This window comes from Mya arenaria, chromosome 4, assembly GCF_026914265.1.
Source record: "Mya arenaria isolate MELC-2E11 chromosome 4, ASM2691426v1".
Lineage (NCBI taxonomy): Eukaryota > Metazoa > Mollusca > Bivalvia > Myida > Myidae > Mya > Mya arenaria.
In genome coordinates this window covers 79,333,425-79,360,878 of record NC_069125.1, presented here as the reverse complement: position 1 = coordinate 79,360,878, position 27,454 = coordinate 79,333,425, and the positions used below count along the sequence as shown (strand labels likewise).

Genomic DNA, 27,454 nt, shown 5'->3' with positions numbered 1-27,454 from the left:
TTATGACCATGCTTGGTCTCAAAATTTCAACTGTTAATGTTAATGATAACATATTAAAAAAGTATAAATATGACAAAACAATATGATATCAGTTGATATTACAATGTATACATTATCTTCATTGGTTTCTGAACACATCCTTGTTTAACCTAATTGCAAAACTTCACCAACAATGACCACAGTGGTCATGTGACAAAAATAGCAAAAATCATACAAGCTACAAATGACAGTACAATACATGTGGATACAAATTGTATTTGTGAGCACCAAGTGAAGTTTGAAATACTGCACAGGAATTTCATGTTGATCCTAAATGGAGAAGTGGTTACTACATTCATACACTCATTTATACAAAATAATAAATAGTTCTAAACTACCACTATTTTGAGATCACAAAGACTTTCCTGAATTTCACACGAATCTCCACTTGACAAAATTTTCAGCCAACACAAGACAATAAAACTATCTTCTCTAAATGTTTTTTGGAATGTTATTTACATGTAAGGATGGTGTTGCCGCGAGCAGAGACTGGTTAAGTCTGAATGAACAGAAAATCATTACTACTGTAGCATGACAGAGGTTAACACTTCATATGTGTAAGACCATCATCGTGAGTTCTGAGATCATCTTTAAGACAAGTGGCCAGAATAAACATGTTTGATAATGTAAAAACATTCACAACAATCATAGTGTCTTAACTACTGAGGAAAATTTCATCCATGGAAATTTGTACAAAGTTCCATTATTTGCCATTTCAGAAATTAATATAAAAACTATATAACAACAAGACTTAGTAAAATTAGTAACACCTGTACACAAGTTAGTTACATCTGAATTTACTATGACAACATAAACATTCTGTAACTGGATCACAAAATCATGTTCCTCTTTCAGACAAAATGGCTTAAAATTACAAAATTATAGCACATATCTATGTTTACAATGACTGCAATAATGAGCAGAGCATAATTAGCCTGTCACCACAAGCGTCAGGACAATGTAAGCAATGACAGACACTTCAAGGGATTAACTCCAGAGTGACTGATGCCGTGTGGATGGTTAATGATTATTTGAGACATTATACACATGAATCGTAACCCATTCTAAGAGACCATCCTAATTAGAAAACACATTTCCATGGCTAATTTGGCAAATAATGTAATAATAATAAATGATTGAGAGTGTTGATAAATATTGTTGTTAAGTATGGTAATTCAACATTGTTTAAGTTGGAGAGTGGACAAGGTCGAGTTGGTTCTATTTTGACAATTTAATCACTAATAGTGTTACAGCAATGCGTAAAAAAGTTCTCTAGAATTTCAGTCTCAAATAGGTTTACATGTAAAAACACAGCTATAAGCCTATTCTGCCTGAATCTAGTCACTATTTTAGGCATAAAGCTTGTTAACTCCACGTAACACCATGGCTTTCATTGGTTAAAACGTTAAACATATTCATACTTGAGCTACACAGGATAAAAACAACTCAACCATTGGTGATCTACAAGCTGTTTTATACACTAGGTTAGAGCAGTACATAAAAATCTGTTTACAAAGTAAAAAATACATGTACATTGTTTAAAAAGTATAAAAAACAACAACAGAGCACGGAATCCATTCAATGGTTTCCAAGTGAAAAACAACATGAACATTAAGAATATATGATACAACTGGCTGCCATGTGAGAGCTATAGGATGGACATGTCCGAAAACCTGACCACAAAGTCTTTTACAACAAAATTAAAAATTAAAGCATACATATATATATATATATATATATATATATATATATATATATATATATATATATATATATATATATATATAACTATTCTGCAACTGTCAAAAATACATTATAATTACCACCAGTAAAAATTTCTTTCATAGTCACATTTAAAGTTTTTACATTATATGCTAAATTCAACCGACTGCTTTACAAGCTATAAACATACTATATTAAAGAAACATTTCAAGTATTCTAAAAATTAACTACTGCACCAATCAAACTACAATCAAATATAACTCTTGTTGGATTACAATTGAAAGTAAAGCAGTCACAGACTGACATATCACTAGCCGAAGCAAGAACAGTATCAACTTCGTTTTTCGAAAAAGGATTACAATGAACAAAACGCAAAAACTAAACAAATGCTGCACCCAGAGTTATGATCCTTGTACACTGCACTTCTCTTCAATGAGACCTATCTGTTTATGAAGTTAGAAGTCAATATTTCAAAGACTTTTTGAGTTATGCTCTGGACAAAATATATGGTAAGTATCAAAATGAATAGAGGGCAATAACTAGAAAAAGACTGCACCCAGAGTTATGGATTTTGTGCACTGCACTTTTCCTCAATAAGATCTATCTGTATATGATGTTTGAAATCAATACCTCAAAGACTTCAAGTTATGCTCCGGTCAAGATTGCCATGATGCACACACACACACACACATGCACACACACACACACGTGCACACGCACACACACACGCACGCACGCACACACACACACACACACACACACACACACACACACGCCTACCATTTCTATATCCCATTTGCCTTTTGAAGGGAGAGAAAAAAAGCCTTGGTATTATTTTCACTATAAATCTATAAATTAATACCAATATCTGTACATAGAAGCTACCATATGTGTATGCATTAAATGCTTTTTGGAGTGCTTGTGAAGGGTTTGAACACATTTAGAGACTAGAGCCAGATTTTGCTCGCATCTGGCTGTCCTACTATAAGCTTAGGAAATCATTCTGTTGTATTATTTGTATCAAATTCAAAATTGCACAAAATGGATATGTTTATTCATAGCCATTACACATCTTTAACATAGTTATTACAGTGATGTCATTACCATGCTATGGAAACCACTAAGTTCTTAGACAGGTATAAAGGGTAACTAACATGTAATGAAAACCACTAAGTTCTTAGACATGTATAAAGGGTACCATGGTAACAGTAACATGAAATGAAAGATAAGCAAGCTATCAATTAAAAATAAAACTCTATATATGTAACATATGAAATGAAATTCACAGCAATGCAAACACTTGGACTTCAAATCACATCATCATGTGAAAGCCAAAACATGAATTCAATGATATTGAGTTTACTGGAATAAATGGATATTTTTCAGGAAAGAATAAAGCTTTGCACAATCTCTTTGCACAAACCCTGGAAATGGATACACTGGTACAACATAACCATTCAGTAAATGAGTGTTAGAAAAATACAAGCAATTGAAGGCAATGCATATTTCATATTGTAAGTTCTTGAATAAAAATAATATTGTGAGTAAGGTCAGAATCTCAACATCCAAATAAAAGTAAACCACTGTGTTATCATTGTAGAATTCTTCTTGCAGTATTTACTATTACAAAGTATTTATACAAGTTAGTTTTTTTATCAGAAAAGCAAGATTCAAACATTTGAGCAAAGTGAGTTTACTGTGTCCACTATGCGAGGACTAGTTTGGAGGGTGTTTGAGGGTACATCTTTGTGGGGGTCTGGGGGTACATCTTGTTGGGGGTCAGGCTTGGGCTCCGCACCCCCTGGGGACTCATACACGTGTAGGTAATGTTACCATGGTAATGGCTGCCTCCTGAAAGAATGAACATGTTCCATTGCCAGACTGTGATGTACAATACATCCATACATTCTGACCATTGCAGGGGTCCGTCATTATTCATCCATACATTAATGACCATTGCCGTCATTATACATCCATACATTAATGACCATTGCGGGGGTCCGTCATTATACATCCATACACTAATGACCATTGCGGGGGTCCGCCATTATTCATCCATACACTAATGACCATTGCGGGGGTCCGTCATTATACATCCATACACTAATGACCATTGCGGGGGTCCGTCATTATACATCCATACACTAATGACCATTGCGGGGGTCCGTCATTATACATCCATACACTAATGACCATTGCGGGGGTCCGTCATTATACATCCATACATTAATGACCATTGCGGGGGTCCGTCATTATACATCCATACATTAATGACCATTGCGGGGGGTCCGTCATTATACATCCATACATTAATGACCATTGCGGGGGTCCGTCATTATACATCCATACATTAATGACCATTGCGGGGGTCCGTCATTATACATCCATACATTAATGACCATTGCGGGGGTCCGTCATTATACATCCATACATTAATGACCATTGCGGGGGTCCGTCATTATACATCCATACATTAATGACCATTGCGGGGGTCCGTCATTTTACATCCATACATTAATGACCATTGCAGGGGTCCGTCATTATTCATCCATACATTAATGACCATTGCAGGCGTCCGCCATTATTCATCCATACATTAATGACCACTGCAGGGGACCACCATTATTCACCCATACATTCATGACCAATGACGTTCATCCATACACTAATGACCACTGCAGTGGTCCGCCATTATTCATCCATTCATTAATGACCATTGCAGTGGTCCGCCATTATTCATACATACACTAATGACCATTGCAGTGGTCCGCCATTATTCATACATACACTAATGACCACTGCAGGGGACCACCATTATTCATCCATACACTAATGACCACTGCAGGGGACCACAATTATTCACCCATACATTCATGACCAATGACGTTCAGCCATACATTAATGACCATTGCAGGGGTCTGTCGCAATCATCAGAAAGATTAAGAGTAAAATCAAAGTCAGGTATATAAAATAATAATTTTACAATGAAAAACCTTGATTGCTTACAATTTGCTTTTTACGCTATGATAAATGCTATAGGAGATTTTAACATGGATAATGTGTATGAGGAGCACATACCGTTGTACGTAGGGGACATGAGCGGAGAAGAGGGGGGTGGGGTGGAGTGGACGGAATTCCCCACTGATATTGATAGGTCCTCATCCCACAGGTGTGTCTGAAATAAACACAGCTCAGTTATTACATCAAGTACGGCACTTTGTTTAAGTTAATATTTTCTCAGGGCTATTTTAATAGATGGAATTCCAGACTAAAGAAATAAATCTTTATTTTCTGTTATTTCTTAAAAGTTCATTCACTTGACTTTTCAGATGAAAAATGAATGAATGATGCTTTAAAAGCCCTGGCATAGAATGTACACTAAAACGAGTAAGCCTTGTACACATTCTTTTAACATCTTATTGTAAAGGTGATAATTAATGAAAAATGACAGTTGAATAACCAAAAAGACTTAATGTTATCACAACCTGTATAAAGATGCCGCTGTTTATTAAAACACATGTATTTGATATAAGGTAATTTAGACCCTTACCTGGCAGCCGACATCAGGCATTGGCGGGTCGTACGTACTGACGTCAGTGACGTTGATCTCTGGCTCTAACTTCACACTGACTGATGCCTCACGCTTGATGATGGTCACTGGCCCACCTGGCCCCGCATATACCTCCCTTCCCAGCACCAGACCTTTCGACTTGACGGGTGTCACCTGGACCGGTATAGGCTCCTGTTTGATGGGCGTGGCTGGCTCCTCATGGCTCTCCCGCGGAGGCCCAGCCTTGCCTTGCTCTATCAGTTCCAAGTTCTCTGTAATAGAAAGAAAGAATTGGAAAATGGCCTCCATATATATTTCATGTACAACACACTCTTACAAATCAAACAAATTTAACTAGATGAGATGAATACCCCCACTACACTAGTTACGTTCTTGTATTACGAAGTGCCCCTGGGAGTGGTGTATGCTCCTTGAATGCCCTGTCATCGAGAAGGCATCAATTAAGTTAATGGTCCTACTAGATAGGATTAAGAACTATAACATCTGTGAAAAAATGCATGAAATTTTCTTTTATGTTTTCAAATGCATACCACAGTTTTTAATTGAGTTGACCAAATACAAAAATATATTTCTTTTGTCTAGTTGAAGTTAATACCTCAAAAACATATAAAGTTATAATGGGTAGTAAAATACTGCACCCAGAGTTATGGTTCTTGTGAACTGCAATTCCCCGAAATAAGATATATTGGTTTATGTCGTAATAAAGTTTAATGTAAATAACTCAAAGACTTTTCAAGATCTGCTCAGGACAAAAAATAAGTATGAAAATTAACAAAGGGCAATGACCAAAAACATCCTGCAACAAAGACATGGTTCTTTTGCACTGCACTTCTCCTGACTGAAATCTATCTGTATATGAATTTTAAAGTAAATACCTCAAAGACTTTTCAAGAAATGCTCTGGATATTAAATAAGTATGAAAATTAACAAAGAGCGATAACTAAATTAATACTGCCGCAATATTAATGGTTCCTGCACTCTGGACTTCTCCTCAGACTCAATGAGTTCTATTGAGTATGAAGTTTGAAGTCAATACCTCAAAAACATATTGAGTAATGAAAAAGGTTAACCTGTCCTGATGCCTCAGGATTGACGGATGATCGAGACAAGGTGATTTCTTTATGGCCCAAACCACTGTCTGGTGGAGGTACCGGTATAATAAAATGACTTCTAATGCTCCTAGTAAGTTTTGAAATAAACATATTGAAATGAACTAACTATCTAGTCTTTCTGCTGAAATTACTGAACATGTTGAGTAACATTTTCTCCAAAAGAATATTTTACCAGGTTTAGACATGCTAAGCTTGACAGACTCTGGGTCTTTTTTCCGCCACTTGACGATCTCATCATCCATCTTTTCGACCTTTGCAGGGTTGAGAGCCCAGAGGCAGCCCTTGCGTGTATGCTGCCCTGTGGGCTTCCCTGTGTCGTACTTCGCAAAACACTTGTTCAGGGATAAGTTGTGTCGCACAGAGTTCTGGAACATATCACCAATGTAAGTTATTATGTAAAGTCCAAGTATAAATAATGAATGTCTTAGGAAAGGAGTGCATAGTATTAAAATATTCAAAATGAACAACAAATCATCAACAATTAAGGAAATAATCACTCTAAGAAATGTGACCTTAACTGCATTGGTCAGACAGTTGCTGTATTAAATGTACTGCATTAGTCAGACAGATGCTGTATTAAATGTACTGCATTAGTCAGACAGTTGATGTATTAAATGTACTGCATTAGTCAGACAGTTTATGTATAAAAAGTATTGGTACTGCAATAGTCAGACAGTTGCAGAATAGAAGGTTCTGCATTAGGCAGATAGTAACTGAATAGAAGGCACTGCATTAGTCAGACAGTTACTGAATAGAAGGTTCTGCATTTAAATAGTCAGACAGTTGCTGAATAGAAAGTACTGCATTTAAATAGTCAGACAGTTGCTGAATAGAAGGTTCTGCATTAGTCAGACAGTTGCTGAATAGAAGGTTCTGCATTAGTCAGACAGATGCTGAATAGAAGGTTCTGCATTAGTCAGACAGTTGCTGAATAAAAGGTTCTGCTTTAGTCAGACAGTTACTGAATAAAAGGTTCTGCTTTAGTCAGACAGTTACTGAATAAAAGGTTCTGCTTTAGTCAGACAGTTACTGAATAAAAGGTTCTGCTTTAGTCAGACAGTTACTGAATAAAAGGTTCTGCTTTAGTCAGACAGTTACTGAATAGAAGGTTCTGCATTAGTCAGACAGTTGCTGAATAGAAGGTTCTGCGTTAGTCAGACAGTTGCTGAATAGAAGGTTCTGCGTTAGTCAGACAGTTACTGAATAGAAGCTTCTGCGTTAGTCAGACAGTTACTGAATAGAAGCTTCTGCGTTAGTCAGACAGTTGCTGAATAAAAGGTTCTGCTTTAGTCAGACAGTTGCTGAATAAAAGGTTCTGCTTTAGTCAGACAGTTGCTGAATAGAAGGTTCTGCATTAGTCAGACAGTTGCTGAATAGAAGGTTCTGCATTAGTCAGACAGTTGCTGAATAGAAGGTTCTGTATTAGTCAGACAGTTGCTGAATAGAAGGTTCTGTATTAGTCAGACAGTTGCTGAATAGAAGGTTCTGTATTAGTCAGACAGTTGCTGAATAGAAGGTTCTGCATTAGTCAGACAGTTACTGAATAGAAGGTTCTGCATTAGTCAGACAGTTACTGAATAGAAGGTTCTGTATTAGTCAGACAGTTACTGAATAGAAGGTTCTGCATTATTCAGACAGTTGCTGAATAGAAGGTTCTGCATTAGTCAGACAGTTGCTGAATAGAAGGTTCTGCATTATTCAGACAGTTGCTGAATAGAAGGTTCTGCATTAGTCAGACAGTTGCTGAATAGAAGGTTCTGCATTAGTCAGACAGTTGCTGAATAGAAGGTTCTGCATTAGTCAGACAGTTGCTGAATAAAAGGTTCTGCATTAGTCAGACAGTTGCTGAATAAAAGGTTCTGCATTAGTCAGACAGTTGCTGAATAGAAGGTTCTACATTGGTCAGACAGTTACTGAATAGAAGGTTCTACATTGGTCAGACAGTTACTGAATAGAAGGTTCTGTATTAGTCAGACAGTTGCTGAATAGAAGGTTCTGCATATTAGTCAGACAGTTGCTGAATAGAAGCTTCTGCGTTAGTCAGACAGTTGCTGAATAGAAGGTTCTGCATTGGTCAGACAGTTACTGAATAGAAGGTTCTACATTGGTCAGACAGTTACTGAATAGAAGGTTCTGCATTAGTCAGACAGTTGCTGAATAGAAGGTTCTGCATTAGTCAGACAGTTGCTGAATAGAAGGTTCTGCATTAGTCAGTCAGTTGCTGAATAGAAGGTTCTGCATTAGTCAGACAGTTACTGAATAGAAGGTTCTGCATTGGTCAGACAGTTGCTGAATAGAAGGTTCTGCATTAGTCAGTCAGTTGCTGAATTGAAGGTTCTGTATTAGTCAGACAGTTGCTGAATAAAAGGTTCTGTATTAGTCAGACAGTTGCTGAATAAAAGGTTCTATATTAGTCAGACAGTTGCTGAATAGAAGGTTCTATATTAGTCAGACAGTTGCAGAATAGAAGCTCCTGCGTTAGTCAGACAGTTACTGAATAGAAGGTTCTACATTGGTCAGACAGTTACTGAATAGAAGGTTCTGCATTAGTCAGACAGTTACTGAATAGAAGGTTCTGTATTAGTCAGACAGTTGCTGAATAAAAGGTTCTATATTAGTCAGACAGTTGCTGAATAGAAGGTTCTATATTAGTCAGGCAGTTGCTGAATAAAAGGTTCTGTATTAGTCAGACAGTTGCTGAATAAAAGGTTCTATATTAGTCAGACAGTTACTGAATAGAAGGTTCTGCATTAGTCAGACAGTTACTGAATAGAAGGTTCCGCTTTAGTCAGACAGTTACTGAATAGAAGGTTCTACATTGGTCAGACAGTTACTGAATAGAAGGTTCTGCATTAGTCAGACAGTTACTGAATAGAAGGTTCTGTATTAGTCAGACAGTTACTGAATAGAAGGTTCTGTATTAGTCAGACAGTTACTGAATAGAAGGTTCTGTATTAGTCAGACAGTTACTGAATAGAAGGTTCTGTATTAGTCAGACAGTTACAGAATAGAAGGTTCTGTATTAGTCAGACAGTTGCTGAATAGAAGGTTCTGCATTAGTCAGACAGTTGCTGAATAGAAGGTTCTGCATTAGTCAGTCAGTTGCTGAATAGAAGGTTCTGTATTAGTCAGACAGTTGCTGAATAGAAGGTTCTGTATTAGTCAGACAGTTACTGAATAGAAGGTTCTGTATTAGTCAGACAGTTGCTGAATAGAAGGTTCTGCATTAGTCAGACAGTTGCTGAATAAAAGGTTCTGTATTAGTCAGACAGCTGCTGAATAGAAGGTTCTGTATTAGTCAGACAGTTGCTGAATAAAAGGTTCCGCATTAGTCAGACATTTACTGAATAGAAGGTTCTGCATTAGTCAGACAGTTGCTGAATAAAAGGTTCTGCATTAGTCAGACAGTTTCTGAATAACAAGTACTCCATAAGGCGGGCAGTTGCTGAAAATTTAGTCTGCTCCCTAATTTGAGCACTTCTAATCCAATTTTTACCAAACTGGTTACAGTGTATTTTTAACGGGCATAATATCTCTGATAAGTTTGTTAACTTTTCAGTCTGAATGATTCTGTAACTGCTGAGTGAAAGGCCTTATGGCCCCCTAGTGATAAGTTGGAACTTGCTTTGCTCTGGATAAATTACTACCAATACATTATCATAATTTATGATATGTTTAAAAATTGTGAAACTAGGCACATTTTGTCATCTTGTGATCATCTTAGCAAACCAAATACTTCTAAATAATTTAGAAGATATATACCCTGCACTGGCAGCAGGTGGCAATTTTACAAATATTATTGGACTAGTGGCTGAGTGCAGTACCATTATTCTCCACAATATTTGACTTTCCATCATGAAACTGTGACCAAGCCCCTTGAATAATTTTTAATTTGTTCAAATCAGTAAATATCATATTAAACCTAGAGCAACAGATCAATATCTTATTCAAATAATCTGAACAATTTCTAATATACAGCTTTTATAATCTGTGTTTATGAAATGAACAAAGACCACTACCCAACCATTCTTCTGTGACCATGGCAATGTATTCAAATATAGAATCTTTCATTTACCGATAGCCTAGCCATGCAGTGCATAAAAGAACTCAAATAAACCTGTTCTAATATGGCTCGATCCTAAATATTGGAAAAATTGTCATTTGAATAAATCAGATAACCTTGGCGATCTATTGATTTTCCCATTACCTCTAAGGGCCATATGGCAGAATTAGACAGGCAATAACATTAGAGTAACAGGTCTGTCAATATTTGAATTCAGTCAACTTGCCTTACCTTACACACCCCGTTTCCTCACTTTCACAGGCCAAATGTGTGCGAGACTCATTTGAATATAAAATGCAACAGGTGTTGTTTAAAATTGACAAACGACTGGCCAGGCTTTTGAATGAGAATTCAAATTTTTAACTAACTTGTCATTGGCTACTGCATTTAGTTTATGTTTGTCCCAGTCAGCAGATTTTAAGAAGCTTTAAATCTGTTTCGCTTTTGAAAAAAAAAGATTGATTTCCTTTGATGTTCTTACCTTCCATCCATCAGGAGCTGTCTTGAAGTATGGAAAATTGTCTCTGAAAGAAACAAAGAGTTTATGCTTAAATTCTATACAAAAATACATATATGCTCCTTTTTTTAAATCTCATGATAAATAATATAATATATTCATTAAATACAAGTGGGAAAAAAGAAACAGCATTTTAATAAAGATACTTTTGCTGATAAAACAATTTATTTCTGATACAGGGGATAATTTGCTAGCATTTAAAATAAACATACTCTTTTTGCTGCACTAGTAAAAAAACTTGTATATAATTATTAATTATTGTGTGTCACAGCATGTAATAATTGTACTCATTTACCAATCTGAAATACACATTTGCAGGCTTTGCATTTACCATTTATAAACACATGATGTATTGTATATGAAATAGTTATAATTATACATGTAGTTGTCATTTAACTTAAAAGAGACCATTGAACTTTGAACGGTAATGCCATTTGCTTATCATTTTAAAATGTTTAAACTCAACCTAAAGCATGTAAGTTTAATTATAACTCTTTAACTATATATATATATATATCAAATTATCTTGAAAGAACACACAAATGAACAAGGAACAATCAACTTCATAGCGCAGAACATAAAGTCTCATCAACAAATTATTTTAACTTGGAATAAAATCTCACCACGAATCCAGAACATATCATTCTGCAAATATAATCTATCTATCATTTCTTCTGACATAGAATAAATATTTGGCTTATAATTTACAATAATATAAATCTATCTAGTCCATAAAACTTTTACCATTTTTAAGTGTTAAAGCTGCACTCTCACAGATTGACCGTTTTTCAAACTTTTTTATTTTTTGTCTTGGAATTTTAATAGCAAATTTTTGCGTAATTATCTGCAAACAAGTAATGAAATACTATTGACAAAAGATCAGATCGCAGATTTTCATATTTCCATTCCAAATTTAATGTTTTGTGGCTTAAACCATTACTAAGAAAAATGCACAAAACATCAATTTTGGAGAGGAAATATGAACATCTGTGATCTGATCCTTTGTCATCAGTCTTTTTTCAATAAAATACGCAAAAAACTGCTCGTTCCAAGACAAAAAAAAAAGTTGTCAAAACGTTCAATCTGTGAGAGTGCAGCTTTAATGAGTTGTTGTAAATATTTCAGGAAAGAACAACGACCTAAATTAATTAGATTCACTTTTACTCCCAAATAAGATTTACCACAATTAATACAATTGTTTTAATATAGCAAAAAAGGATGAATTAATGTCGAAAACAATGTTTCTTATGAAGGATACTGATTTAATTTAAAAGAAATGAGCATAAAACACGGAATTTCTACCTTTAATGTGACACTAGAGTAGACTACAGTAAATCTTTTAGCATTCACCAATCATTTCATATTTGTGCGTTTTCAGCTATCAAATACACAGTTACAATTGTGTTATCAGTACTTAATAGCGATGAAACGATTATCGAGTACAATTGATAAATCGTCGCTGACAATGCTATGTCGGCGACCATCAATAGTGGTTGTCCAAAATCGATGTCGCTAATGTAACTTCCGGTAACTAGGTATTTTTTGTTATGCGGTAAAAGAATAGTGCGGTGAATGTAAATACTGTTCCTTAAAAACTGACAAACTCCCTATATTACAAATTGTTTTTAAATTAATTGTTTATATATATTTCATAAAACCTCAATAACCTATCGCTATGGTGTAGTGGGTCCGGTCTTACCTGCAAATACCGGGGATCTTGGCTTGATGCATTCTGTTTTTGAAACTTTTTTTGTATTGTTTGTTATATTAACAAATTTACTTTTTTGTGTGAAAGTTTTATGAAATTAGGATATTTTGATAAAATCTTCAATATTACCGGTTATTTTAATATTGGATGATAAGTTGGTAAACAAAATAATTAATATGCTTCAACATGGATAAAATGCTTAGATAACTTGCATGATGCGGTGTGCATCATTTTGCAATTGATGTACAATTATTAAGAACACATATTATGTGTTTTGTTGAACATTATGTTTTTTCGTTACGTTATTAAAGACAGAAAAAGGATGTTTACTGTTGCAAAAAGCATGATTATAGCATCACACATGCTGATTCCAGGTTAAACCATTTAAATGATCATGATTATACTATAAAGAATGTATTCCTATTAAAATGATATTATTTATAAGCTTTCGATTATTGTCCGATGGCAAATGGAAATACTTGGTCCGATTTGATTTGATTGGAGTCCGATTTTCAAACACTAGTACTTTAAATATTAATAATATTTTCCAGAAATGCATTATTTAGTAAGAAGTTCAACATTTATCACTCAAAATTTAAGTTTGTCATACATGAGTTTGTATTGATTTTGAATAAGAGTGTCACTTTAATGAAGTCATAGAATTTTACCCTACATTTATTAACATAATTTAATATATGGGTTTTCAGGTTAAGCCATAAAATAGTACAAAAAAAAGAGTTGTTTAATTGAGATTTTTGTCATTCCTTATTTATCAATACATAGGATTTAATGATATTGTCAGATCATTTCCATACTTGAAAAGTATTTTGATACATGGTTAAAAGTTAAAGTATGGACTGCTATATTTAGCCCTAGGGGAATTCCAATATGACAATGGGTCTCCCTTTCATAGATGCAATCCAACAAAATGTCATGGTTTCAACAACCCTCTTATCAGTAGTTAGAAGTAGATCTTTGATTATAATCTATTTACAGAATTCAAACAATTTAACTTTCAGCAAATATTGTATCATCAAAGTTCAAGAGGTATTTTTTCTGGAAGCTAAATTTCTAGGGAACAAATTGTTTGGGTTTCTTTCAATAATGCTTATTTGTCCATAATGATTTGTATTTTACAACTCTTCAATTTCCATTTTTTTTTTTTTTTTAAATAAAGGTCAAATAATGCGTGTGATGTGTTACTGTGGGGTATCAGTGAGATTGTAGACATGTCAATCAGAGCAAATGATACAGGTGCCAGATCTAACCATAAATATTTATCAACTCTGACACTTCATTCATTAGCCTTTTATCAGATCTAAGTCTCTGTTACATTTATATTGCCTATGACTATCCCTGTAATCTAATTACCGATATATTTATAACAGAATGGTTTCTATATATACATATTGTTGTGACAGTGAGCTTTTTATGCTCAAGTCCAATAATGTTTTGTTCTGTTCTGTATACATATAACCATTTCAAAAGTTATTCAAGGATATTTTATCAACACCAGTTACTGGTCAATTAATATTTCAGAAGTGATAAAGTAACTAAGTATCCTTCATAAGACCATGTAACGATGATGTTGCCTCATAATTTTAGGTTTTTATTCATGCACTGCAAAGAAATCTGGTGATTCCTGGTGCCCAACAAACGCTGTGCCACTAACTTACATCATGAAGTTGTAGATTTCACTGACAGGTAGGTTCCCTGTCCTGCTGTTCTTTAACGCCATGGCGATCAAACAACTGTATGAATACACTGGTTTGGGATACACTTTCTCTTGGCTTTGATTGTGTGACACCACTTTATTGTTGTTGTTGTTGTTTAGAAGAGTCTGTGTTCCATTCTGCAAATGTTCAACTAGCACTGGTGATGACAAAGATGGTGAAGCTAGTGATCCAACATTTTGTAACTGTTGCTGACAAATTGTCACTGGTTGGACGGTATATCCAAGTTGTGAATTGTTTAGGCTAGATATATTATGCACTGTCACATACTGTATGTGTGGGTGCTGGGTAGGAGTGAGCACTGCATCTTGTCCATTTATCTTTACAGCAATTCCTCCACGGGAATTTATTTGGTTCATTTGCTGTGTGTGACTGGATGTATGAGTCTGATATGTTGAGTGCATTGGAAGAACACTCTGTGGATTGACTAGCAAGTTGGGGTTATTGTTTTCAACCTCACTGGAGGCATCAATTAAACTCTGTGGTACTTTGCATGTGTCACTCCACTGTAGCCCTTGGAACCAGTTTGAATTGTTTACCTCATCTGCTTCACAATCCATCCCAGTGATATCCCCATTTAGAATATCATTCAGTCTATCCGAGTTCAGATTGTCTATATCAAGGAGCTGCGAGTTTGCTTCATTCTCAATCATGTCCAGAAAGTTTGTATTCATGTGCTCCAAGTCACTCGGCAAGAAATCCATGGCTGTCATTTTATCTGCTTTGCTGTTGTTTTTTTCTGAAACACAAGAAGGTTTGCACAACTGATGAAATTCCAATTCAGTCAGACTCTTAAGTGTCTCCATACGACCATGTGCAATTTCTGCCATTGCAATGCACCATAACATATTTGTAAGCAAATATTTAATTCCAACACTCAAGAGCCTTATGCTTAGGCTTGTAACCAACTTATTTATAATCAGTGCATCATACAATTAAGTAATAAGAGTTGTTTAATTAAAAAAATGATATTTACATATATGTTTAGCTTAAATTAGTGAAAAATGCTTAAAAGATCAAAATAAATTATGACTGTTGCAGTTTATTTCATGTACCAACGTACAGCTGCAAAAAAACCCATAATGTCCAAAGTCAATTTTCAAATACGAAATTTACACCTACCAGGATCAATTCAGATATATCCAGCAGGAATAAGCCATTTGATACGTAGCTTAAAATATTCAACTACACACTGTCACTTAATTGTTAACCAATTAACGTTTCTCAAAAAATATATTTGTAAATTCAAAACAAGTTCACAGGAAGTAGTAGTATTTTCGTAGTACGTCGGTTACAACAAAGGAACGTAGCACGTTCAAAATAGTAAGATTTGATTGGCCAGTGGTATCAAAGAGCATATTCTGATTGGTGTTTCCGCGGTTACCAGTCATAGCATGTCCCATATATGGAAAGTCGGCCATTTGCAATTCTCAAGACAGGTGCTCTAATTAACGAATGTCTGTATCCTTTAAACCATTTATTTTTTATTTTTACCAAATAGGTAATATAAAAAACATATCTTGCTTCCAATATGGAGTTGTTTTTTTATAAATTTTCGTCTAATTACTAAGTTCATATTAAATCTAATTTTAGTAACAATTAACAGGTGCTCTATAATCGGATTCTTTCGTGTTTTTCCGGTAACCAATTACTGATGGCTACGGAAATTAACGGATATGAACGATGTTCTCCGGTGCGGTTACATTACACTTATTGTTGAAACATCTTCGCAAACTCCGCGCAGTGTTACTTCCCTTGCAGTACAGTAATCACTGCCTTCACAAATATCACGTGATGATAGAAACGGCACGTGATTGCAATTTACAAAATGGACGGAACACCTTTAAAAGAAATTCCAGCAACATGTTTCATTTGTTTAGAAAATAAACGATTTTAATCAATAAAAGGAAAAAATGCAAAACGTTCGATACATGTCTGAATAGCTAACAACACATCCATGTTGATATTGTAATTTGTAAATCCTACTTTCAATTTGAAAAAAGACCGAACATTTCCGAATGTTTTTTTTAATTGTTATTTTTTTATAAAACATATTATGCCTATCAACTGGCGTAAAGTAATTATTTAAGAAAGGATATAAGAATAAATATATATGATTAAAAAAAATGCCATTAAAAGTTTTCATCCAATTTTGGATGAAAATCTTGTGGTGGCAGTGATTACTGTACTGCAAGGGAAGTAACACTGCGCGGAGTTTGACATCTTCGTCGGAACAACTTACAAAGCTGTCATCCCTCGCCGTATAGTAACATATTTGCTGAAACAAGACTGTATGTAGACTGTACCTATTTTTCCGCCGTTTGTTAATCCTTCCAGTGGTTGTAGTCATGGAGCGGACACAAATGGCATTGTAACCTTTGACCTTTACGAAAACGCAAATGGGACGGACAGTTGGAAGAATGGAGATCGCCTGGTTCCATGGAATCGGCAACTACAAAATCATAAAGGCGCAGCCATATCTCGCGGCGTGACACATGTAAAACATACACCAACATGATAGAAGTGTGTCCCCTCGAACGGTCTTGGTTTCATTTATTATTTATACCTAAAGATACATTGCTGTCCCGGGCCATCAAATGGGGTGATTTAAGCCAAACCTTACATTTGTTATTGGAAATGTTTTACTACAATACTTAGGATTGATGGCTTCGCTCCATTCTTGGGCAACCCGATAGTTATTATCAATATCTGCAAAGCTTGCAAATCTTACTCACTATAAGCCAGTTTATAAATAATGATCATATTGATTTAGGTTAAGTCCTCATTTGATCAATATTTGTACATTGATATAGATCATATATTAATCTAGCCTGGCATTTTTACAATGTATACTCTTAAACGCTAAGCGATCTTAGAAATGAAATTGTTACCATTTTATAAGCACTTCATGGAGTAATTGCGCGCGTATGTGTGTGTCAGTGTGAATATATGTGTGTGTGTATGATTGTTTGGGTCGACTGTTTCCATGATGTACCGAAAAAGGAATGAGAGTGGTACAATGAAAACGGCTGTAGGTAGGTAAAAAAGAACAGCTAGTATTTAGAACATATTTTTATAATGTTAAGTGTATACATGTTATTGCAGCGACACAGTAAGATACAGCACTTTTGTTTTCCAGGTTTCGGCTGCCTTCGTCTTCTATTTGCGGTGTTTGGAGTCATCTGCTCACTTGCTAAGGTATTCGTTGGTAAGTTTGTATAATGTTTGAAACGCCATTTTTTTACCATACAAACCGTAATGCATTTACAATGGAAACACTTATTGCAATACGTGTCTGCTGCAGCGTCTCATCCAAACATTTCAGGAGCCGAGTACATCAGCGCATGCGCTGCCCGTGACATCATCCCCGTTTACCTCGTGGTCAGCGGCTGCCTGCCCGTGTTGCTTGTGACTCTCAAGGAGCCCTACGACGCGACGGGGAACATCCACAGACACGAGGCCCAGCTCAAGGTCGGCGTCGCCGTGGTGGCGGTGGCCGCGAATCTCGCCTGGCTTATAGCAGGTCAGCGCCTATATCAGTGTGTATTTATTGCTGAATATGTATCGTGTGCAATTAATTGATACATGTTATTTAAAAAAAATAAAAGGCACATTTCCGCTTTCAGGGACGGTGTGGACATCTCTGCTTCTTGCCGATTCCGGTTATGGTGGCAACCTCTGCACACAGGAGACTTTGTGCGCGACGCCACCTCCAGGCGAACCTGACCTCAGCTTGGATGACCTGACCAAAACGACGACTGGAGATGGAATCTTTGAAAATAAGGATAAGTCCAGTGCAAATATTTCATTACTTTATACAACTAATGAAAACATCAGTACCGATGCAGGAACAAATATACAAAAACAATCAAACGAAACACAGACACATTCATTTACTGCGGCAAGCTGGTCGAACTGTACACTGGTGCAGGAGCAAGACTGTATAGATTGTTCCAAGCTGGTCATCTTTTTCTCTCTGGCATGTGTGGTCTGTGATTGGGTTTTATTTTTGGTTGGTTCACTGTACATGATGTCGTTTTCTTGTCACAAGCTCTCTCGACGTTTTAAAGATAACTTCCTTTTAGTCAGTCAAACTTAAAATGAATATGGATTGTTTTTGTATTTAAATTGTTATTAAAAGTCACACTTTCAAGTTCGCTAACAATGTCCCGAGCTGGCAGTCAACGAAACGCTATGTGCGGAATGGCCGGCAACGAACCACCCTGGTTTCGACAGGCAGGCAACTACGCACCCTTGGTGTGGACCGGCCTAGTCCACAACAGTGACGGGAATGGCGAGGGACGACCTGACCTCCTGCAACCGCCGCTTGTTGCAGCCATTGTCCAGAAACGGCACCCAAAACATGGCCTGTGATTCATAACACACAGAATATAGTCGCACATATGTATAGCCTATTCATATATTATACTGTGTCGGCGAATTGGAAAGCGTTGTTTGTTTTGATATATTATGTATAATTATATATTTGTTCGCGTAAGTTGCATGGTTCACCATTGAAAATACTCACCAAGTTGAGAATGCAGGCAAATGGAATGATTAGTGGAAACAGACCAGAGGAGAATGACGTCACCTGGAAATGCATATTAAGGTGTCAATGAAATAGAAAAAATACAGTCAGATTTTCAGACCAGAGTTATACAATTTTAAATATAAACCACATGCATAAGTACAACAACGAACGTATTATCATGCAATGGGGTCGGTCCTTTTATCAGTATTTACTAACACATGCCCATCGGAAGAAATATAACATATGCATAAAATAAATAAAATGTTACTTTTTAACATATATCCATAGAACACTTATTTACGCCTGATCTCACCGTGTAAGTTCCGTTGTTGGTACGGGTGACCTCCACCACGTCCAGCCACTCGGCGCGGGTGAACGCGAACAGACGCACGAACCCCCCATCAGCACTTACCTGGAATGGAGAAAACATGAGGAGTCTTCATATTGTGAAATACTTAACTCAAAGCTCGTCATATTACAAAGCAAAATGTGAAACAGTTTATTTAAACGTTCACGACTTTACACATATATTTTAATTCTTGGCCATATCGTTTAACAAGAGCGCCTGTATACATGTAGTTACAGCCACCCCTGATTACCCTATGGATGTCGAACGTCTCACGAAAGTCACCCCGGTCGTTGAGGGCGCAGACGGTCTCCTGAAGTGCTTTCACAAATCCCGCCGGCTCCACATCCACCCGCCACCTACAGTGTACGAGAGACACGTGTCTGTATTTGTTATATTTCATAACAGCGTAACATCACACCTCAAGGCAGAGTCTTGTTTTAATAATTTTCTTTTTCTAACATCAGATGTGTGTAATTTGAATTATTTCTTCATGTTTAAGTTCAAAGTGTACCTTTAGCAATTCTGATGGACACCATTCGTACCAATTAAACCACTTTTAAGCCAGAAACGGTTGGAATCAGTCGGACTTTCTTCTAGTTCATGGCTTTGTACAGTTGGTACAGTTGCTCGATACATTACGTCCATATCTTTACGGTGAGTGAGAGGGCCATATGAGCGATCAGTCAACTCAACTCGAACTCAGTCATATTGTTTCTTTTTACTTATATTTCAGTGTTTTTTTAACCGCAGTATTTTGCAGCTTTGAATGGATTTGCGTAAGGCCACAGTTTTCATTATTGGGGTTATATAAGTGATTTAGACAAAGAATAAAAACAAGCAATTGACGGGCAAAAATATCTTTCTTTCTAAAAACAATATCATTCTTTATAAAGGTCGACTGAGAATTTAACACACTTCTGAAAGTTCAGAATGAAATGGACCAAATATGGAAGTCAGAGGATGAACTTAATTAGAAATTAACGTAAAGCCTCATATGTATGGTCACGAATAAGCGCATAATCACAACTGATTATGGCAACGTCCAGGTCACGCCAAGGTTCAGTTCACGTGTAGTTGCTCCTCGGATTTAACGAGTGGCAGGGGAGGCAACTGTGTGTTGATCTGCAGAGAGAATCGGTGTAGAGTACCCATCCTGCCCTCAAACAGGATGTCGTTGATGGCCTTTTTCGCGAACAGTTGTTGTTGTGGTTCCATCTGTGAAACCTCATAAGCCCAGATTTTTGCTAAGCTGAGGTATTCATTTTCTGGTTCAGGCTGTCGTGTACACGCTGGTAATGTCCAGTCATCAGGTCCGGCGCTACTGTCCACTCTCATCCTTTTGTAACTCCCGCCATGCACAAAGCTATCAAAAGACGTTACTGAAGTCGGAGTTCTACTTTGTAGACGGTCAGCATCGTCTACATGTTCCTAAAAATCAAAGTATAATAAAATGTATATATATTTTAATACGGTATAGCACTAACGTTGCGTGCCGTTATATATTAAGCATAAATTAGAACAGGTAAACATCTCACCGTACCATGTCAAAAACGATGTAAAAACGGCAATAGAGATACTCTTACATTTTGACGACTGTCGGTTGCGTTTTGTGAGTTCAGCTATATATGGTATATATTTATATTTATTGTATAGATATTTACTCACCGGTAAGCTGGTTTCCTCTCTCCCGGCGCCTGCTGTGCCTCCGGCGGCCGTAGTTTCCTGGTCCCGCAGGAACAGCATAGCGTCATAGTACCACAGGCCGGAGACATACTCCTCTCCACAGGCCATTCGGTTGTCGTTCACCTTCTTCAACTCCTTTCGGAAATTCGTCCGCAGTGCGTTCAATTTCCTCTTCAAGTCTTCCTTCGTGGCGTCATTGTATCGCTCTCTATACTTAGCCAGTAGCGTCCCGTATGCTACATTCTTCCTCTCTCTATTCGAGTAGTCGGCACTCTTCACTTTCCACAGAGCCGGTAGCTCTCTGTATAGTTCAATGCACTCGAGAAGAAAACGCTTCTCCTCCATCTTCTCCCTGTTCGTCATATTCATTCGTTGCAAAAATGGCTCCAAAAACGAAGCATGCTAAATATTTTGACGAAGTCACACAATATCACGATATTCACCAAGGTTTTATCAATATATTGCTCAAGTCAAACATCTGGTTCAATACCACCGCGGGCAATCAATAACATTGTCAGTTTTCTGTGCTTGACAATACGTTTGTCAATAAATTGATCGTGATTAAAGGTTTAACGTGCTCTTCAAGTATTTTGTTGAGAAGTGGTGTTCATGAATACGGTATTATAATAAGGTTTTAGGGGAATAGTAAAGGTTAATTTTTAAGATGCTTCGTGTTTTGGAGTGGAACAGACCAAAACAGTTAAATATTCGTTTTACTTTTAGAGCATTTGAACATGGAACAAAATAAAATTCAAAAAGGTACATGTATATAAAATATTTCAGATCATGTTTGGAAGGTGAATTTTCAAATATAAAGTAGTTTTATTTTGTCGTAAAAAGTGGCCAAAACGTAAAATTCTGACAAACACTTTGTTTGGCACTATAATTAAACCAGGTTATAAAAACAGTGTATTTTTTTTTAGATATTCACAGTTTTTGAATTTTGAAGATGATTTTGGATCTGGATCATGTGCAGTCAATATTTAACATATACACCTACATGCTATTTTTTAACAAGTGTATTGCATCCTAGTTGTAGTGGTATCATCGTTGATGTATTTTCGAAGAAAAAATACAGCCTTTAAGTATAAGTCTAAAAAAAAGTATTGTAATACGTTAAATAATAGTTACTGCGCCCACACACCGATTTATTGACATTATACATGGGCGCTTAATTTCAATCACTTGGGTAGTGGGTGCAGTAACAGTTTTATGCATGTTGTCATGGACGGTGTTCAATAACTAGCGTGAGTGTAAGTACATAGCATGTAATTTAAAAAAAATGTACCACAGTGTCCTGGACAATGTTCAGTGACTATATTTTGTATAAGTGAATAGCGTGTAATTTATAACAATATTGTAACATGTTGTCATATCAAATAAATTGCCGCAGTTAACCCGTAAAGGGAGCTTTGTTTAATCCTGTTTTTATTGTCGGGCCTAAAATGCGGATCGGTTTCAACTGCAAAATCAAGGGTATTCACAAATCAGATCGAACTAAATACCCGCTTATATACCTGCACAATGTGACAATTGAGCGCTTACGTTTCTGTGTGCGAGTGTAGACGGTGGAAGCAGGGTAGCCACATGGCCGGCCGCAGCAGCCCCTGGACCGGCGCCTGCAGAAGCGCAACTAACGTCACCATGGAGACAACCACGACTTAGGTCCGCTACTCCACTGTTGCATTAAGTTAAAATGAACACAGCCTTAAACACCGAGAACAAAAACCGAACAGTTGATGACACGGGGATGTAACGTTCAAGGCCGCATTTCATGATTCTGGTTATCATCACAGGGTTAGTAGGTTCACAATCAGAGTTATCTAGTTGGTATTCAATCATATCATATCAAAATGTTCTGTAATCATATCTTGTTTTATACAACGGAAAACCTGTTAATTTATGATATTTATGATTATTGCTTAATGGATAGACAAGCAATATTTCAGTCATATGACGCGAGACATAAATATATGTACATGTATTATCACTGTTAACATTTCAGTGAACTTTAGGAGCCCAAATTATGGTGTCTCCCCTAGCAACACAATCATTTTATACATTTCACTGATACTGTATTTGAGTTGTCTATAATTCTATAATGTTACATGGATCGTGCACGAAGCTGGGCTTTATCGAAAATAAATTTCAAATAATTGTTTACATTTATTATACCTATAACAATAAATACACATTTCAACAACAAAATTCACCTCTGTAATAAATAAACATGTAACAACTACTAGTGCGAAACAAGTTAAAACTTCTTCAACAAAACACAAACTTCTTCAACAAAACACATACTTCTTCAACAAAAGACATTTATGGAAGATAACTATAAAACTATGACACACTAGTATCGGTAAGGTCAAATTTTGTTGAAATGCAACCTCATAGAAACGCCCTAGTGGATACTGAAACCGGCAATTAAACAGTGAACAATTCATCAAATAGTACATCATTGTGTACGAGTGATTACATACATGTAATGTAGAAAAACACTTATTTCCTCTGATCATTCTGTATTTAAACACATTTCAGCAAATGTGCCAAACAAGGGGCATAACTTGATAATTATTTAAATCAGAGTTATGTGCATTGCTAAACTTGAGCGTATTGTCATTGACAACCTGCGTACCAAGTTTCATTTGAATAACTTGAAAGTTTTTTGCACAACACAGCCACCAAGGACAATGATGTAATGACAAGACCTCATTTTTTTTCTTTGAATAACGGACAACCTAAAAATGGATGTGTTAAAAGGACAATAGAAATACCATCTATATCAAAATGTAATTCACAAACAATTATGTCTATCATGAAACATGGATTTGCATGAAGTTGTACGAGGATACACTCAAAGTTACTAGATAATTCTGTATAAGAGTATAAACAAATCATATAATCACTGCTACACATATTGCAACATCCCATTTATGATTCCAATCAAATGCATAACAAACACAATACTAGTATACCATCTCGGTAGTCTGACAATTGTGTCGCCTTTCCGGTATTCTAATTTTCCCAATTGTCTGAATGACACAGTGAATTTACAGGGAACATTGTCCATAAAGCACATTAAGTCACATGTTGGCGTTAATTTTGTTTGATAATAAATAAAAATTGATAATTCTTACCAAAACTAAGGACTAATTTTTGAAATTTATGAGTTACAAGAAGTGTTGCCTGCAAGCCTCTGTGTGTAATGTGTAAGTCATGTTATTTGCCATGTTTTATGGATTTTTAAGAACATTTTCAATATATTCTACTAGGATGCAACTATCAGTGAAAGAATACAGTTAACGAAAGTATTTTGGTTCTTTTCACTCACTTGGGGGAGCTATTTCATTCCCTGTGAATTTCAACTCAAGAAGAAGACCTTCAGTTGATGGAATATAGTTTGTACTTGGAAGGATTTGCCATATCAAATATCTTAAAACAAATCCTTTAAACCTACAATTATTCGGTCCAACCATCTTGGGTAATAACTACATCATTGTATCACTCTACAATGTTTGAATAAAAAGTTATGCCAGTTTGATTTTTTCGGAACTCTGAGAATTCAGAAGAATAGGGCTATGCTCTTGTATAAAAGAATGTTACAATTCAGAAACATTGAACATTTAAACTGACATCAGTTGGTCATCAATAGAGTTTTGACAGTATAACACATGAACAGATATGTAGGCAGTCAAATGGTCATAAACATTCCAGAAGTGGAGTCAAAAATAACCAGAAGTGGAGTCAAAGATAATGATGTTCAAATATGACAGCCTTCTGTTGCACAGTTTGTAGATGTTATTCCAGCATGTACCCACGGTGGCCACATAAACACAAACATCTCGACATGACATATGTTAAGCTGCATAAACTGAAGACACTTCTTGTAATATTACCAGCGGTAACAATTCTAAACACATACTTTAATATCACAGACCACACAGGTTGTTTAAAAACCTGAAACTCTGTGTCGTATGTACATAATTCATGTACAGTTTTGATTTGTTTATCCGAGAGTTAATCGGAGTGTAATGGGCAACTTGAGGAGTAAATCCGATTGATGAACTCCAAAAACTACTGCTTGAATTTACTCCTGAATTTTCCTTTAAATCATTATTCATCATGTTACATGTCAATGTGTGTGTTGATAATGTAATAATACTTGGTTTGTTCTTAGAGATACATATATAGATGCATTTAAGTGTATTTGAAGCTTACACATCTTTATCATAGAAAAACAGAAATACTGTATCAGAAATACATGTAAATTAAATTTACATATAACTTGCAGTATTTGCAATTATACCAACACATATGTAAAACGATTTTGTAGTAGTCAAGTATCATTTGGAAATATATTATGCAGCAGTATGGAGCACTTACAGTAGACAAGTTTTGGCTGTTCATACACGCCGTAAAAGAATATCATAGAACTGAAAAAAGAGTTACATTGAGCAAATTAAAAACCATAACACAGTAACCAAAACAAAGCAAAAATACGATGAAGCTTCTTGTTGTAACTTGGTCCCGAAAGGCAATATCTATGACGTCCCTCGCTGGAAAATTCCATGACAACAAGGACATTGTGGTAGGCAGAGTTACATGTAACTATATGTACTAAAAACTTACTAGGTAAAATACTGATTAAACTCAATGCCAGACTTAAGATGTACATGTAGGAGTCAACTTATCCTATCCTATACTCATCACTATAGCAGATAAAAAAATCCCTGCAAGCAGGTGCAAACGCTTGTCTGTTTGTATTCAGTTGAAAAGGGGGATAATTCATCATTCACTATAGCCAGAGTTGTGGGCTTTGCTACACATATGCTCATTGTCTCTTGCAACATCTCTACTAAGTTACATATGAGAACATTGAACGGTTTAAGGCTATGGCCAATTGTTGCACAATGACGTTCACAGAACACCAAGGCCATCACAAAACCTTTTGTTTTATCCAAAAGCAGATTAGCTCATAAAAATGTAATATTTCTGAATTAAAACATGAATAGACTAGATTGAAAACAGCAAACAATGTGTAAAGTCCAACTATCTACCTGTATGCTACACTTCAATATGAAGACAAGCCGTAACAACCTATATGACACAGGCCTAGAATAACACTATACAACCATTGTGCTTGTTGGCAGGATCAGTTTTGCAGCATCATAATCTCGACTGGCTGGCTAACATATATGCACACAAATCAAACACTCTGGATTATATGATATTTTCTATTGTTTCTTTTCAGATGTCACAATGTTATCAACACATGTCAAATTTTATGCACATGGGTTCCAAACATGTCAACAAACATCAATGGCAACATGTTTTTTTCTTCCTATTTTCTCATCCCTTTTCTGTTGACATCACAGATGCTGCCGCTGCAAAACTTTGTGTCCAATCCATACTAGATAGCTGTATGTCAGTCTGGGGTGCTGGGCAACTCCGTGGAGAAGTATGGTGTTGCATCTTTTACTAGTATCGTGTGGCACACATCACAAACACGGGCAGGCCGTTGTTTTGGCCCAGTCTTCACTGTCTTTGTAATGCAGTCGGTACAGAAAATCCTGCCACAGTGCCGGCAGTGGTGCTGGAAGTTAACATAAGATTCCGAATGGTCTCGCCCATAAAGCAGAATATACTATATGCTAAATAACTAATTTGTTGCTTCATAAACATTTCAACTGAGAAATAATTTGGCTTGTGTATTTAGTTATTACTCCTTGTTGAATTCCTCTTTTAACTTGGCTATTCCATTTAAACATATAACCCCCCAGCGGAAAGGCACTTTTAAAATATGCCATCCCCCTACAAAAGCAAATTTACCCTTTTGGGGTCCAAATTAGCGAAAAAAGACACCCACCCATATACTTTGAAAATAATTTCCATCCCCCCTAGAGTTATATGTTTTACTGGAAGAGCCCTTAGTAAATTTATCGTTATATTACCCTATACTAGTGAAAAGATCTACAGTCTATTATGAAAAACCTTAGGTCAATTATTCACATTTTTTTTTAAAATACCAACTGCTGTATTTAAAAGTGCCATTTTAGGAAATGCTGTCTCTGCCTTGTCAAATTTTCCCTACCAGCTTCACCGCACATTTACATATCCCCCACTCAACTGCCAGCACATTTACATCTCCCCCACCCAACTGTCGATACCTTTCTCTTGGTGACAGAGAACTGTTGTCTGCAGCCTGCACAGTCGTCCACATCCTCCTCATGTTGCCAGCGCACCTCATTCTCTGCCTGCCGGATCTGCTCCAGCTGGATCTGATACACACACAGAGAAAGGAACATGTTATTGTTCAAAATAGCAGATTATAATAATGTAAACTACATGCCAGTCTTTTAATGCATGTTCAAACAATCCAGAAAGGAAATAAAAAATCTTTATCCTCAAATCAATGCCATGGTC

General features: G+C 36.1%; 5 protein-coding genes across 9 annotated transcripts in view; 1 reads left to right on the top strand and 4 right to left on the bottom strand.

The window, feature by feature from the left end:
* Positions 1–1,834: 1,834 nt before the first annotated feature.
* Positions 1,835–15,757, bottom strand: LOC128232470 (forkhead box protein N4-like). 2 transcript variants are annotated; one of them, XR_008260535.1, is made up of 8 exons: positions 15,588–15,757; positions 14,409–15,204; positions 10,989–11,031; positions 6,617–6,809; positions 5,312–5,583; positions 4,840–4,936; positions 2,960–3,612; positions 1,835–2,910 (listed from the first exon to the last, which is right to left on the bottom strand). XR_008260535.1 is itself a non-coding variant. In XM_052946037.1 (7 exons), the coding sequence occupies exons 2-7, from the start codon at positions 15,176–15,178 to the stop codon at positions 3,467–3,469; spliced, it is 1,521 nt and encodes a 506-aa protein (XP_052801997.1). In that variant the 5' UTR covers positions 15,179–15,204; positions 15,588–15,757; the 3' UTR covers positions 1,835–3,466. The 2 variants fall into 2 exon arrangements, 1 of the variants encoding a protein (XP_052801997.1); XM_052946037.1 differs by having other exon boundaries at positions 1,835–3,612.
* A 132-nt stretch (positions 15,758–15,889) lies between these two features.
* LOC128232471 (uncharacterized) lies at positions 15,890–18,913 on the top strand. 3 transcript variants are annotated; one of them, XM_052946039.1, is made up of 4 exons: positions 15,890–15,966; positions 17,605–17,673; positions 17,791–17,988; positions 18,074–18,913. In XM_052946039.1, the coding sequence occupies exons 1-4, from the start codon at positions 15,921–15,923 to the stop codon at positions 18,562–18,564; spliced, it is 804 nt and encodes a 267-aa protein (XP_052801999.1). In that variant the 5' UTR covers positions 15,890–15,920; the 3' UTR covers positions 18,565–18,913. The 3 variants fall into 3 exon arrangements, with proteins under 3 accessions (XP_052801999.1, XP_052801998.1, XP_052802000.1); XM_052946038.1 differs by lacking the exon at positions 15,890–15,966 and adding an exon at positions 17,009–17,500; XM_052946040.1 differs by lacking the exon at positions 15,890–15,966 and adding an exon at positions 17,013–17,500 and having other exon boundaries at positions 18,092–18,913.
* Positions 18,735–22,683, bottom strand: LOC128232473 (uncharacterized). The gene is made up of 5 exons (XM_052946042.1): positions 22,574–22,683; positions 19,596–19,701; positions 19,310–19,408; positions 18,994–19,056; positions 18,735–18,833 (listed from the first exon to the last, which is right to left on the bottom strand). Exons 1-5 carry the CDS (start codon positions 22,672–22,674, stop codon positions 18,735–18,737), a joined length of 468 nt encoding a protein of 155 aa, XP_052802002.1. The 5' UTR covers positions 22,675–22,683.
* Positions 20,250–21,752, bottom strand: LOC128232472 (uncharacterized). Its single transcript, XM_052946041.1, has 2 exons — positions 21,011–21,752; positions 20,250–20,773 (listed from the first exon to the last, which is right to left on the bottom strand). Exons 1-2 carry the CDS (start codon positions 21,395–21,397, stop codon positions 20,405–20,407), a joined length of 756 nt encoding a protein of 251 aa, XP_052802001.1. The 5' UTR covers positions 21,398–21,752; the 3' UTR covers positions 20,250–20,404.
* A 498-nt stretch (positions 22,684–23,181) lies between the features above and the next one.
* Positions 23,182–27,454, bottom strand: part of LOC128231725 (rab GTPase-binding effector protein 1-like) — a 29,401-nt gene continuing 25,128 nt past the window's right edge. For both annotated transcript variants that reach the window (XM_052944851.1, XM_052944852.1), the window contains 2 exons: positions 27,199–27,309; positions 23,182–26,624 (listed from right to left, as the gene is read on the bottom strand). In XM_052944851.1, the coding sequence (XP_052800811.1) occupies positions 26,457–26,624; positions 27,199–27,309 (279 nt within the window). In that variant the 3' untranslated portion in view covers positions 23,182–26,456. The remainder of the gene's footprint in view (positions 26,625–27,198; positions 27,310–27,454) is intronic.

Excerpts from the sequence above, each read along its gene's own strand:
- LOC128232473 (XM_052946042.1), bottom strand. The coding sequence starts at position 22,674 with ATGGTGACGTTAGTTGCGCTTCTGCAGGCGCCGGTCCAGGGGCTGCTG. Across the intron at positions 19,702-22,573 it reads CTACACTCGCACACAGAAAC|GTGGCGGGTGGATGTGGAGC; the intron begins GTAAGCGCTCAA and ends CGTACACTGTAG. Across the intron at positions 19,409-19,595 it reads AGACGTTCGACATCCATAGG|GTAAGTGCTGATGGGGGGTT; the intron begins GTAATCAGGGGT and ends TCTCCATTCCAG.
- LOC128232471 (XM_052946038.1), top strand. The coding sequence starts at position 17,452 with ATGATGTACCGAAAAAGGAATGAGAGTGGTACAATGAAAACGGCTGTA. Across the intron at positions 17,674-17,790 it reads ACTTGCTAAGGTATTCGTTG|GAGCCGAGTACATCAGCGCA; the intron begins GTAAGTTTGTAT and ends CAAACATTTCAG. Across the intron at positions 17,989-18,073 it reads TCTCGCCTGGCTTATAGCAG|GCACATTTCCGCTTTCAGGG; the intron begins GTCAGCGCCTAT and ends AAAAAATAAAAG.
- LOC128232470 (XM_052946037.1), bottom strand. The coding sequence starts at position 15,178 with ATGACAGCCATGGATTTCTTGCCGAGTGACTTGGAGCACATGAATACA. Across the intron at positions 11,032-14,408 it reads GAAATCTACAACTTCATGAT|AGACAATTTTCCATACTTCA; the intron begins GTAAGTTAGTGG and ends TGTTTCTTTCAG. Across the intron at positions 6,810-10,988 it reads CAGCTCCTGATGGATGGAAG|AACTCTGTGCGACACAACTT; the intron begins GTAAGAACATCA and ends GATATGTTCCAG.
- LOC128232472 (XM_052946041.1), bottom strand. The coding sequence starts at position 21,397 with ATGAATATGACGAACAGGGAGAAGATGGAGGAGAAGCGTTTTCTTCTC. Across the intron at positions 20,774-21,010 it reads GAGAGGAAACCAGCTTACCG|GAACATGTAGACGATGCTGA; the intron begins GTGAGTAAATAT and ends TTTGATTTTTAG.